We start from the raw sequence: 14,376 nt of genomic DNA, 5'->3' as shown, positions 1-14,376 counted from the left end.
CATCAGCTTTTGTCCCCAGGGGGAGAAGCCACAGAGGAGTCCTGGCGCAGCCACAGCCACGAGGCAGCTTCAGCTCCTGGCCTGCAGACTGTAGGGGGACCAAGCGACCAGTCTGAGGGGTAATCACTCTTGCTTTAACCTGCTTGGATCTGGATTGCAGTCTAGGGTGGAGGTCATGGGGTATGTGACCAGCTTGCCAGGGGGTGTGGAGACTTCAGAGAGGGCACCCAACTAATACCTCCAGCAGCTGAGAAAAACCCAGCGTTTGGGACGAAAACTTCCCTGTCTGGTGGCAGAGTCTTACTATGGCAAAAAGCCCAAGAGTCAAGTAACTGAGTGGCGACATGACCAGGCAAAGGAAGCAAACCAAGCAGAGAAATCCAACATTAGACTCCTATTTTGGGGATAAAAATGATCAAAGCATGAAACAGGAGGAAGACAGTGAAGTCAGAACTCCTGCACCAAAAGCTTCCAAGAAAAATATGAGCTGGTTACAGGCCACAGAGGATCTTAAGAAGCAGATAAGAGAAGTGGAAGAAAAATTGGGAAGAGAAATGAGAATAAAGCAAGAAAATTACGAAATGAGGGTCAACAGCCTGACTAAGGAAAATAACACCTTACAAAATAGACTAACTCAAATGGCAAAAAAGGCTCAAAAAGGCAATGAGGAGAAGAATGCCTTAAAAAGCCATATTTGCCAGATGGAAAAAGAATCTCAAAAGCTCAATGAGGAGAATCACTCCTTCAGAATTAGATTGGAGCAAATGGAAGCTAATGACTTTATGAGAAATCAAGATGCTGTTAAACAGATCCAAACAAATGAAAGAATAGAAGGCAATGTGAAAAATCTCATGGGAAAAATCACTGACCTGGAAAACAGATCAAGGAGAGATAATTTAAAAATTATTGGACTACCTGAAAGCCATGATCAAAGAAATAACCTAGAAATCATCCTCCAAGAAATTCTCAAAGAAAACTGCCCTGATGTTTTAGAACCAGAAGGCAAAATAGAAGTTAAAAGAATCCACCGATCACCTCCTGAAAAAGATCCCAAAAAGAAAACTCCTAGGAATATTATAACCAGGTTCCAAAATTCCAAGATCAAGGAGAGAATATTATAAGCAGCCAGGAAGAAACAATTTGAATATTGTGGAAACACAATCAAGATAACTCGGGATCTGGCAGCTTCACACTGAGGGATCGAAGGGCCTGGAATATGATATTCCAGAGGGCAAAGGAGCTGGGATTAAAACCAAGAATCACGTACCCAGCAAAACTGAGTATCATGTTTCAGGGGGAAATATGGTCATTCAGTGGAATCGAGAACTTCAAGCATCCTTGATGAAAAAATCAGAGTTGAATAGAAAATTTGATACTGAGATACAAGAAGCAAGAGAAGCATGAGAAGGTAAACAGGGAAAAGAAATCACAAGAAACTTATCAAAGTTGAACTATTAACTTTCCTACATGGAAAAACGATAATTGTAACCGATGAAACTATTCTTAGTATGAAAATAGTTGAAGGGAATATATATATATATATATATATGTCTGTATCCAAGGGTATACAGGCATATGAATCCACATGTGAATGTGTGTATATATGTTTACAGGTATACATAGATAGAGGGCACAGGGCCAATTTAATAGAAAGGGATGATACATAATAGATTAAATTAAAAAGTGACAGAGGAATATAATGAGAAGAGATGGGGAGAGACAGAATGGGGTAAACTATCTCTATAGAAGAGGCAAGGGAAAATGGCTACAATAGAGGGGAAGAACAGGAAGGCAAAAGGGAATGGGTCAACCTTATTCTCATTGAATTTGGCTCAGGGAGGGAATGAAATACACACTAAATAGGGTATCTTACCCTACAGGAGAATAGGGTAGAAGGGGATGACAGGGGGGAGGGCAGGGAAGTTGGAATCACCTACTTTTGAAAAGGGACAGGATCAAAGGAGATAATAGAACAAGTGGGAGGTGGGATAGGAGGGAGGGAAATATAGTCAGTCTTTTACAATATATCTACTATGTTAATGTTTTGCATTAGCTGCAAATGTACAACCTATATTGAATTGCTTATCTTCCCAGTAAGGGTGATGACAAGGGAGGCAGGGAATGAATCTGGAATCCAAAGTTTTAAAATCAAATGTTTAAAATATATATACATGTAATTGGGAAATAAGATATACAGGTACTGGGGCATAGAGATCCACCATGCCCTACTGGAAAAGTTGAAGGGGATATGGAAGAAGATATGGGAGAGAGCAGATCAGAGGAGGGGATATCCTGTGGGACTGCTATTTTGGGGCAGTGGGTAGGGGTAAGACAGGGAGAAAATTTGTAACTCAAAATCTGGCAGAAATGAATGATGTAAATCAGAAGTTAATAAAGCATTTGAAAAATGAAAAAAAGATACAAACATAATTTCAGCTCATTAAAAAAAAGAATATGAAGGGGATTTAATGAAAAAAAAGTGGGAAGGAATAGAACCTAGTAATACCAGATCTCAAACTATATCAGAAAGCCATAATCATCAAAACAATCTGATACTTGGTAAGAAATGGAGAGGTTGATGAGGGGAATAGATCTGGTATATATTACACAAAAGCAAACCATGGCAGTAATCTAGTGTTTGATAAACCCAAAGAGGGTTTATCAAAGGGTGTTGGGGCAAGAACTCACTATTCAACAAAAACTGCTGGGAAAACTGGAAAGCAGTCTCATAATGTACACCTAGACAAGATCCAAATGCGTATGTAATTTATACATAAAGAATGAAATCACAGGGGCGGCCAGGTAGCACAGCAAGTAAGAGCACCAGCTCCAGTGTTGAGATAGACCTGGAGATCGAATCCCAGGCTCAGACACTTAGCACCCACCCAGAAACACCTGGCCATGTAACCTTGAGCAAGTTACTTAACCCCAATTGCTTAGGGGCGGCCAGGTGGCTCAGCGAGTAAGAGTACCGGCTCCAGTGTTGGGACGACCTGGAGATCGAATCCCGGGCTCAGGCACTCAGCACCACACCCAGAAATAACTGGCCGTGTAACCTTGAGCAAGTTACTTAACCCCGATTGCTTAAAAAAATAAAATAAAAATAAAAAATAAAAAAAAAGAATGAAATCACAAACAAATTAGAGGAGCAAGGGAGAAATTCCCTGTCTGAACTATGGATATGGGAAGATTATATGATAAACAAGATATAGAAAGATTCACAGGAGATTTAAAATTCTTTTTTGCTAATTATAAGAAAATAAGAAGAAAAGCCCTAAATTGGAAGGGAAATTCTTTGTAGCAAATTTCTTTGATAAAGTTCTCACTTCTAAGAGAAATAGGGAACTGACCCAAATTTATAAGAGCAAGAGCCACACCCCAATAGTTAAATGGTCAGAGGATATAAATAGGCAATTTTCAAAGGATGAAAGCTAAGTTTATAAATGATAGCCATATAAAATGCTCTAAATCACTAATAATTAGAAAAATACAAATTAAAACCACTCTGGGGTATCACTTCACACCCATCGGATTAACTAAGATGATAAAAAAAGAAAAATTAGTGCTGGAAGGGCTATGGGAACATAGGTACATTAATGTATCATTGGTGGAGCTATGAATTGGTTGGACCATTCTGGAAAGCAATTTTTAACTAGACCCAAAAAACTATTAAACTGTGCACACTCTTTGACCCAGCAATACTGCTACTAGGTCTATCTGCCCAAAAGATCAAAAAAAGAGGGAAAAGATTTATGGTAGCTCTTTTTGTGGTGGCAAAGATTTAGAAACAGGGAGCATCCAACAATTGGGGAATAGCTGAACAAGATTTGGTATATGAAAATAATGGCATCCTATACTGTACTATAAGAAATCATTAAGAAGATGACTTCAGAGAAACCTGGGAAGACTTGTATAAACTGATACAAAGTGAAGTGAGCAGAACCATAAAGACAAATAGCCTTGGAACACTTGAGAATTCTGATAACACAATTCTAGTGTTCTCATGCTGAAGCATACTATCAACCTCTAAATGGAGAGACATATATGGACTTAGCATTTTTTAGATATTCCTACATGTCTAATTTTTTTTGCTTTTCTTGTTTTCTCAATGGGAGAGGGGAATTCAGACCGAAAATTTTTTAAAAATTGAATTTTGAAAATTGGGGCTTAAGAATTTGTATCCTTACCATTATTTTCTTCTGAAATTTTGGAAAATGATACTTAAACTTCAATCTTTCTATGAATCTCTGTAAAATACATACAGAATCAATACCATTGTAAAATGTTCATTTATTTTAAAATTTCCCAATGTATGATCCTCCATCTCCCAAACAAAAAGGTATAATTTTATGTTAAACTCAAATGCAAAATAAATAAGAATCAAGAATTAAAATTTCAGAAAATTCACATGATCATTAAAAGTGAAAGGGACACAGAATTGGTCCATTCTCTTCCCCTTTACCCAGTTCAGTTGATATACAATACAATATAATCACACACTATGAGATGTTAACTGAGTGTGATCTCTTGGCAAAGGTAAAACTCTGCTCTCAAAAGCGAATATTTCCATTGAAAATTTCAGGTTAGTAGGGGGCAAACCAAGCAATACCTTTAAATTTATCTGTGCAGACAAATTGGAGAATGAAGGTGATTGTTTCTGAGAACTCAAGAAGACCTACATGAACTGATGCAGAATCAAGTATATAGAACCAGGAGAGTAACCAGTCAATAGTTAATAAATTGTCATTATGCTTATTACATGCCAGGCATTGTGCTATATTATAATTACACAATATACAATTATACAATGACAGTGATGTTGTACAAAAAATAAACAACTTTGAAGAACACAGGTGCACTGATCTAAATAATGACTAACCATAATTCTAGAGGACTTGGGTTGAAACATACTACTAACCTCCTGTTAGAGAGGTAATAGACAGAGTGCAAATTAAAACACACATATGTATTTTTTGGACATGGCCAATGCCAGAATTTATTTTGCTTGAATGTATGTTTTTAACTGGAGTTTTATTTATCTTGCTTTCTCAACTGGGGGGGGAAGAAATCACAGGAGAAAGAAGTCAGACTTTCCATTGACAAGAATAAAATTTAATTTAAAAAACTATAAATACAGAAAGCAAAAGGAAGTTCAAAAAGGGGACAGAGACAACCCAGGTCACTGATGGAAACATCATGTTAAATTTGAAGTATTAAAAAAAAAGCAGTATGCCATGGATATTCATGGTTGCACACAGTCCTCATTTTCTCTTTTTCATAAATGGAAATGTTCATATTTATTGATGTTTCTCAATTTCATAATGAAAGGGAAATTTTTTAATTAAAAAAAAAACAAAGAAAAAACTCATAAATTACTTAGGAAAGAGCTACCTATTTCATAAGAATTGCTGGAAAAACTGGAAATCATCCTAGCAGAAACTAGTCAAGAGGGGGTGTGTGGTGTGTGTGTGTGTGTGTGTGTGTGTGTGTGTGTGTGTGTAAGGGACAGCGTTGGAGGAGAGAAGGAAGATATCACTGTCAGAATAAAATTAAAGGTATCAATAATACTCATTTAAGAATAAATCCAAAACTCTTTATAATAGCTAGATGAAAGAGGGAGTTTGAGTATTCTTATCCTCAGCACTTTACATGTGAGGAAATGGAGGGTCAGCTAGAAGAGATGACTTTCCCCCAGTCACAAACACCCAGGTCTACTGAGCTACTCTGCTATATCAGAACGCTTGTCAAGATGGGCATGAATGTCCACAGCTCTGCTTGGCTTACCATGCTTGTTCTTCTATGGCTGGAAACTGGACCACCTTGACAGAGTCCTTCACCAAACAATATGTTGTTTATTTGAATGAAGTGTAGCATACTAACAGTTGATGTGGAGCATTTAAAAAGTCAAGGAAAGGATGTTGGGAAGGGTCTTAGACTTTAAAGGGGATGAGAGTTGGAAGATTGTATAAAGACTCTCTCTCCATCTATCTATCTATCTATCTATCTATCTATCTATCTATCTATCTATCTATCTATCTATATCTATAGCTTTCAAAATAGACTTTCCAAAAATATATATAATATTTCTTTTGACTGGTTTAAGGTACTAGTGACAGTTTACAAGAAGTTTTGAGGCCTATTTCACACACAGACAATCTTATACGGTCTTAAAATTCAAAGAGCTAAAAATCACTTTTTATTATAAAGCCTATATGCAATTTTAACAATCATTTATGACAGACTCCCACCATATCGCCAACACCTTCAATCTAGCTAACCAAGTATGCAATGACTTTCTTTTTTTGACTTGCTAATACAGTTCTATAATTTTTTTAAAAATACCTTCCTGGAGCTATGGGGGGGAAAACCCTATAAAACACTGAGGAGTGATGTAAAAAGGCCACTTTCTTCCAACAGACAGAGGCTATCATGGAAGAAGAGACAGACAGAGAGACATATGTGAGCAATCTTCTAAAGTGCATGGGTAATATATTTCAAAAGAAAACCTGCCACAGATAACAAAATGAATCATTTTTACAACTAAGCATACAAGTTACCATAGGGTAAGATGAGTAGCAAGGACTATTGACTTGTGAATAGCACAGAAGCCCCATTACAATAAAAACCAAAGAAAAACATTCAGGTTTTGACTAATTTCAGCAAAGGGCCGTAACGTGAATTTTAATCTAGGCAAAAATCCAGCACACATGGATATTCTTCAAGCACACTGCACTGACATTAGCCATAAAAAGAATAAACCAGATTTCGTGTTTAATCTCATTTGCTGCTTCTGCAAAGATTGTCTTGCATTGCCTATTCATGATCTCTTACTGGGTATGCTGTTGCTCATTATAAAAGTTGTTAAAAAAAAAAAAAAACTTTGAAATTCATCACCAAAGCCAAGGGGAAAATCTCTGTAAACATACAAAAAGACTATCCAGAAAAAAAAATAGTCTATGCCTAAATACATACATCCACACGTGTATATGCATATTTCCTAGTAGGAAAGTTGGTGGAAGATGCCTATTGCAGCCTACTGACTGTAATCCACAGTTGAATTATCTACCTACTATGATTTAGTCATACATTCCAAAATACATCCCCTACAGGAGCACAGAATATGTCGCTTCCTACACACACACACACACACACACACACACACCAAAACAACAACAACAAAAAACCTCGACCCAACTTTTACTGCAAACTTCTTAAAATTGTGGGTTCCTAGGAACAAAGGCCTTTGGGAAAGACAACTAAGATAGAATACAGGAAACTAAAAATCCCCTGGGCAGATCAAGGGAAAAATCAGTCGTGTCATATTGGATTTCTTACAAAATTTTTACTGTTTTGTAAGCCTTCAAATTCCCTGAGCAAGTCCCTGAGTGACCATCTCCCACCTTTGAGTCTCTGGCTCTATAGAAGGATCTCAGAGGGACGAGAGTGGAATCCCACCTTTGATTCTCACCTTCTGTGTGACCCTGGGCATCCCTCCGACCCCCAGCCTCTATCTTCTCATCTGTAAAAAGAGGGGCTTTGATGAGATGGCCTTGAGCTCCCTTTTAGCTCCTTTTGGTCCCAAGATTGCTCCTCACTGAGGCAACCTGTTGAACCACATCACCCCACTGCTCAATAACCTTTATGAGGAGGTCACTGATAAACTTGGAGTAAGTACCTCCCATGGAATGGTGAGCCAAAGAGGAGAATGGATGGCAAAGAAATGTAGGCAACAAGTGTAGCCTCCTCTTTTAAACAGCCTCATGGAGAAGAGGAGGCAGAGGATGCCAGTTTACGGAGTTAGCTATGTTGAGGGAAAGGGCTATATTTAGGATAAAGAAGACTTCAGCATGTTTGCTATGGAAGGTAGGAAGGAGCAAGGGTACTGGGAAATTCTGAAAAGTCTAAGTGACACTAAAAGGAGTGAGTGCTCACTGATCCAAATTACTTCATTATATGAAATTATAAAATTATGCTTACCCAAAGAGAATTATCAAGTAAATATTGAGATGCTTATAGTTATTCTTATTGCATTTCATACTGTTACTTTAATTCATTTTAATATAAGAAACTGAATTAAGAAAGTAAAAACCATACCCATTGGGTATGCAGATTAAAGTGGTCATGAATCATATATACAGATCCCCATTCATGGACCTCTGAAATACAGACCCATTATCTCCAACTCCCTACAAGACTGTGATTATGCTATTTCGTTTCCTAAAGAACTACCACTTGCTTAGGGCAGTCAGGTGGCGCAGTAGATAGAGTGCTGCACCTGGAGTCAGGAAGACTCATCCTTCTGAGTTCAAATCTGGCCTCTGATACTAGTTGTGTGACACTGGGCAAATCACTGAACCCTGTTTGCCTCAGTTTCTTCATTTGTAAGTTGAGCTGGAGAAGGAAATGGTAAACCACTCCAGGATCTTTGCCTCAATTAGGGTAAGAGAGTTGGAGATGACTGAAAATTACTGAATACAACAATATACCATTTACTTATTAAACCCATGTTCCAAACCTTGGGGTTGTCTTTGACTCTTCTTCTCCTAACCTCTCCTATCCAATCAGCTACAAAATCCTGGTGATTTGACTTTTACAATAACTCTTATATCTCTCTTCCTCTCCTACTACAAGAGACTCCCATTACCACTCACTGTAATACTGTTAGTGTAATAGCTCTACTCTCCCTTTTCCCTTCATCGCAGAATAATCTTGTTCATCCATGGATATGGTCAGGTCATTCATGTTCACATACTTCCAGTGGTTTCCTATTGCCTACAAATTCAATTCCCTTTGCCTCCCGTAGAGGTGCATGTATGCTGGCAGCCATGATGCCCTTCCCTAGCATGCATGCATAGATTACTCAAGCTTAGGAATATGCCTATTCTCCAGGGTCAAGCTACACTCTGCATACCAACTTGAGGAGAGAGTGGGCCACCTGCCCATTAATAAAATAGTTCCAAGGAAGGGTTACAGTACTACAAAAGAAAATGCATTTAAAACACCCACCTCCTAGAGGGTAATTGGCTGCCCTTCCTGATCAGCCAGTAGAAAGAAGTGATGGCCTATGAATAAAGCAGTCTCTGAGAAGACCCTATTCACTTGCATGTATACACAGATTCTAAAAGACTAGATGATCCTGATGATGGAAGAATTGGTACTAAAATCCTCTGAAGACCCATAGGACTCAAGCAAAAGAGCACCCTCTATGTACACAATGGTGAAAGCTAACTCCTGCTCAACCCAATACTTCGGTACCCTTACTGGACTCTGAAACAAGTCAACAAGCATTTATGTAGTACCTGCCACGTGCCACCTTCTACAAGAAGTATTTTATACTAGCATTAAGGAGATTGCCAAAGGCCTCTTGCAGAAGGTGGTAACTGAACTGGACTTGGAGGAATTAGAAGGTGAGGATAAGGACAAGGGCCAGCTCTTTTCTAAACTCTTCTTCACATCGTATATTCTGCACCCAGTGTTCATTTTATAAAAGTCTGCTCAAGGATCCTACAGGTTACTCAAGTTTAGTGCTGTCCTGCCAAAAGTATGTCCCTTATTCAAGTTCTTGACCATTGGTTCTAGGCAGTGGGCCACAATAAGGACTCAGATCTATGTAGACAGATGGATGAAAGAAGCCAGTCTAACAAACAATATTTCAGAACATAATTAAGATTCAGTATCTTCCCTGTGATACTATTTTCTTGTTGGGCTTCCAGTGAAAGCTGCTGCTTAGATTGCACATTCAAAAACTATATATGGTAATCATCTGTCCTTCACTGTCCTCTGCAATTTATTTTTCAAATTTGGTACTTCTAATAAATTTTAAACTCAATTTCACCTGCCAGAAATATGAAAAGGTCCCTTTCATTTAAATATTAAAAATTTTTTCCCCATAATTCAGTAAACTGATTTCAGTCTGTCAGGTTTCCAGGCACAATGTGAGAAATTATTCACAGCTCTGGATAAGTACGTAAAGCCTGCTTTTTTGATGCTTAGCCAAGAAAACTAATGCAAACAGCAGCAAATATTATATGCTCAGAGACTCTTGCTTAATTTAATCAAAACCAGTAGCCTTCTGCTAACATTCCAAGTCCTATAAATAGCAAGTGTCCTGAATTCTTTGTTTAAGAATAAACTTTATGGTTAGTGGTTAAGGGATGGGTAAAAGGAATCACTGGCTTTATTGTCAGTTCCAAAAGTATTTTTACATGTGCCTTGAGATGTGGGAACCATGAGTGAGGACAAAAGCAATGCTTCCCCAGAACAGAGAAGTTGAATTTTACTATCAGCCCAAACAAAGTGATCAGATTTTGCCAGGGGTTGCTAGAGATGCTTGGCTCCTCCAACACTAAGACAAAAATTAGAATCAACACAAAAACCATTTACAAGACACCTCTTTTATAGAAGGCACTTCCCTAGACAATGAAGTAAAAGATGAAGTGGGAACAATAGCCTAAAAATACATGAGTGCAATTGCTATAATGTCATTTGCTTACATTGGTCAATACAAACAATTTATAGAGAGGCAAATCAGTGCAGAGTAAGTGGACCCAGGTTCCATGGGAACTCACGTCAGTGGCATAACATCTTCAGGCCTCAGTTTCCTCTATGTAAAATAAAGGGGTAACAGGAGAGAACCTAGAAAGTCCCTTCTAGTCTAACTCAATTACCTTAAAATAGTTATTTCTTTTTTACCTCTCCTTCCATTCTGAAATCAAGGAGAGTAAGAAAAGGGAGGAAGACAGAACAATTAGACAAAATACTGACATCTCACCTCTTACTCTTTCAAACACTTATTAAATGCCTACTGGCCAATCTGTCCACTAGTATTTAATAAGCACCTACTATGTGCTAGGTACTATGTTAAGCACTGGGGACACAAAAAAAGGCAAAAGAGTGGTCCTGGACCCCAAGGAGATCACAGTCTCATGTGTACTACGTACAAGGAGCTGTAGAAAAACTAAGCAATTTGTGCATCACATCAGTTATGCGAACAATATTAACCAACCTTGGTGGATATCAAGAGTAGAGAGAAGTACAAGATTTACTCTTTTCCTCCAAGGAACTTAGAAACTTGTTGTAGGAGACTCATTATACTCAACTCTTTGAGGATCTGTGATTTATCAATGAGGGTATTTCCTCCATTAATGTAGACTGCAATATAGCTTATCTGAGCAGACTGGCCTCGGGAATTCTTATGGCCAAAAATACTGATTGTGTAGGAGCCAACCTTCTCATGCTTTGCTTCTATGAATTTACCCAGGCTTATCCCTGGATGCTGGAAATGTAGCTCACTGCCAGACGTGAAATACCTGAAGGCTCTCCAATATGGTGGGATCCACTGGAGCCTGTGCTACGCTGGAAAATTTGATAATTCAGTCACTTTTAAGCCATGAGGAGGCATAAGGGTTGGACTTTAGTAACAACATATGCAAGGAAGTAAGAAAGGTGCCAAAATAAAGATTTCACTTGACCCAAGAATCATAGGCATTTTTTTTAGCAGTCAATTTTTCACTTCCTGTTTTCTGTTACATTGTCTCTTATTATCTTAAATATTTATTTTTCCTTGACAGTTACAACTTTTGGTCACTCATAAGCTAGAATCATTATGCCTCACAAAAATAATTTTCCAACTAGTCTGTCATTTATTTGGATTACTACTCTATGGACCACCCTTTGGATTTGATTGGGATAATTGTCTTAGTTAAGTGTTTCATTGAGAAGTCTTTTTGTTTTTAACACTTGTTTTGCCTCCCGTTCTGGTTTTTTTTTTTTAAACTGTAACCGCCCTGAATCTTCCAGCACCCTTCTCCAAGGGCTTGATTACAAACCTGTTTATTTTCTAAGTAACTACTGCTCTTGACCATCAAGTCTCTTTGTTTGTCAAGTAGGGCAGGTATTTGCTGACAGTGGTGGGTTTGGGGTTCCTTTGGTCTCCTCATGGGGCAAATGATTCACATTAATTAGTTAATTAGTTAAATGTCTATATGAAATATAATTGGTGTTCTCTCACACACCCCTTTTCCATTTAACATTTATTTTAGTAGGTCAGGGCTTAATTGCATGCCATATATTTTCCTCCTTTTAATTCATTTTTTTCTAACTTTATATTAATTTTGATTTTTTGCTCGAACAAGCTGTTTGTGTGACCTTATGCTGATGGCAGATTCAGGAATGACTCGTAGAGGAGTAATAAAGTTGTTTCCTGTCAAAATATAATTAAGTTCATTTTTGTTATGTTATTTGGTACTCACCTTGTCCAGTGCCTTCCAGTTCTTTTCTCAAAGGAAAAATGTATGATGTACAATCCTGAGGCTTCTGTGTAGCCTACAGCTCTTTGACCTCTCTCATTCCTTCCTCCTGAACCATAACTGCCAACACACATTTCTACCAACCTCACCTCTGACCACTTTTGTAGCCATCAAAGATCAAAGCATATGTTGATCTAATTCTCAGCAACTTACTGAACTCTTCCCAGGGTTTTTCTACCTCCTCGCTTGCTGCTACAGAGGTTGGCATATAAGCTGCAATTATTTTCTTGGTCATCTTTTCGTATTTCGCACAAGCACTGAAACACATGATGACCAAATGTCCCATGAAATGACATTTCTTGTCTTTGAACACAAGCTAAGATTAACTGAACCAATCCCTTTATTTGCTTCTCCAAAGAGGATCTGTGAGCCATCTTTCCTTCTGACTTTGAGTATAGCAAGAATTTCAAGACTGATATGATCCAGTTCTTCCATCTCTATGTTCACTCCTTGGTCACTGGAGAAGAAGGTCTTTCTTTGTGTATCAATACCCAAGTTAAAGTTTCTAGGTGACCTAAAAATCATATTATTCTAAGCACCTTCTGTTCCCTTACCTGATATTCTCTCTCACCATTAGTACAAAAGCAGAAGGAGGTTATGTAGGATTGAAGGCCATTTGATATGTTCTTTGTTTGATATTTTGATATTTGATATGTTTCTTTGTCCATGGACAAAGAAAATTCATCACTGAGAGGTCAGCCAACTGCTGAGGAACCTTTCCACATTTAGTTTGTCTGGTCTTTAGAAAGTAGATGCAATCTTTTGCTAGAGCCAATGCTTGGAGCCTTTCCAACATGGTAGAACCTACCAGGGTTTTCATTCCACTAGAACAGTGCCTGGCACATAGTAGGCACTTAATAAATTCTTGTCGATTAACTGCCTAACAGTATAGTCTTCAAGAACCTACTGTCACCTCTTAACCTATGGTAAGATTTTGAGAAGTACAATTTTAATCATAACTCATAAATAATGCCTTGTATTTACAAGGTGCCTTCATCAAAACAATAAAATAATGCAGTAGTACAAGTATTTTTTCTCTCTTTTAGAGACAAGGAAACTGAGGCTCAGGGATATCAGGTAAAGTTGCCAAGGTTATACATCTAATAGGGACATCAGCCAGGCCTCTTAGCCAAGGGTGACGATTCAGAGTCTAAAGCTCTCTGAACTCCACCACACGATCATTCAAATGTAATATTAAAGATCAGAATATCTTGAAGACTATATCACTAGGCAGCGATTCTTGCCTTTTCATATGTCATGCATCCCTTCTCAGAATAACAATTTGTTGCCTTCACTCATAATTGAAAGAAATGCTAATTTTCTGTTAGAAGTTCATGAAAATAAAGAAGTAATTTTTTCCCCATCCAGGTTCACTGAACGCCAGAAATCTATCCATGGATATCTTGGGGGGTCAGTAGATTCCAAACTCAGAATCTGGTTTTAATCCAACCTCTTTAGTTTAGAGATGAGGACACTACGGCATAGCCAGGTTAAATGACTTGACTAAAGTTAGAGATAGTTAATGAAAGAACTACAGTTAGAACCAAGGTCTCTAGGTTCTAAGTAAAATGCTATTTTTTTGTGTGTGTACCATACATCATTTTTTCTGCCATTTCATTCTTTTGACTTTCAAATAATTTTATGTCTTACCAGAATTACTTCAAAAAGAACTGGGATCAGTTTGCTTTCTTCAACAAGACTGTAAAAGAAGAAAAAGAAGAAATCATATATGACAATGATTGATACTTAAACCACTGCATTTAAATATGGAACAGTACAGCTCCAATTCTGTATTATTAGAAAAATCTGGGCCCAAGAAACATAGCCTTGGACTAAATGTTCATTTTAATACACTCACTGAATCCATTAAACACAAGAAATATGGGCCTTCTTTGAGGGTGACTTACTAGCTCTGCCTTACTGATCTGAACTAAGTGAGTGGAACTCTTAAGTAGATTAATATTTTTAAAATGGGGAAAATTAATTAAAATGCAGAAATACTAGAAAGACTATCAAATAGGTAATGTAGACTGTGAAATAATTTGAACTAACAATTCACACTGCACAG

The 14,376-nt window shown here is 37.7% G+C and overlaps 1 protein-coding gene across 3 annotated transcripts in view; it reads right to left on the bottom strand.

Annotated features, from left to right (window-relative positions):
* The window catches only part of ULK4 (unc-51 like kinase 4), a 651,081-nt gene that overhangs the window by 302,252 nt on the left and 334,453 nt on the right, over positions 1–14,376 (bottom strand). For all 3 annotated transcript variants that reach the window (XM_069088326.1, XM_069088324.1, XM_069088325.1), the window contains exon 31: positions 13,959–14,007. In XM_069088326.1, coding sequence (XP_068944427.1) covers positions 13,959–14,007 — 49 coding nt within the window. The remainder of the gene's footprint in view (positions 1–13,958; positions 14,008–14,376) is intronic.

This window comes from Petaurus breviceps, unplaced genomic scaffold (genome assembly GCF_028583685.1).
Source record: "Petaurus breviceps papuanus isolate PSGF00001 unplaced genomic scaffold, PetGlider_PUasm1.0 185, whole genome shotgun sequence".
NCBI lineage: Eukaryota > Metazoa > Chordata > Mammalia > Diprotodontia > Petauridae > Petaurus > Petaurus breviceps.
Note: the sequence above shows the minus strand (reverse complement) of the source record. Positions and strands in the feature narration are given on the sequence as shown.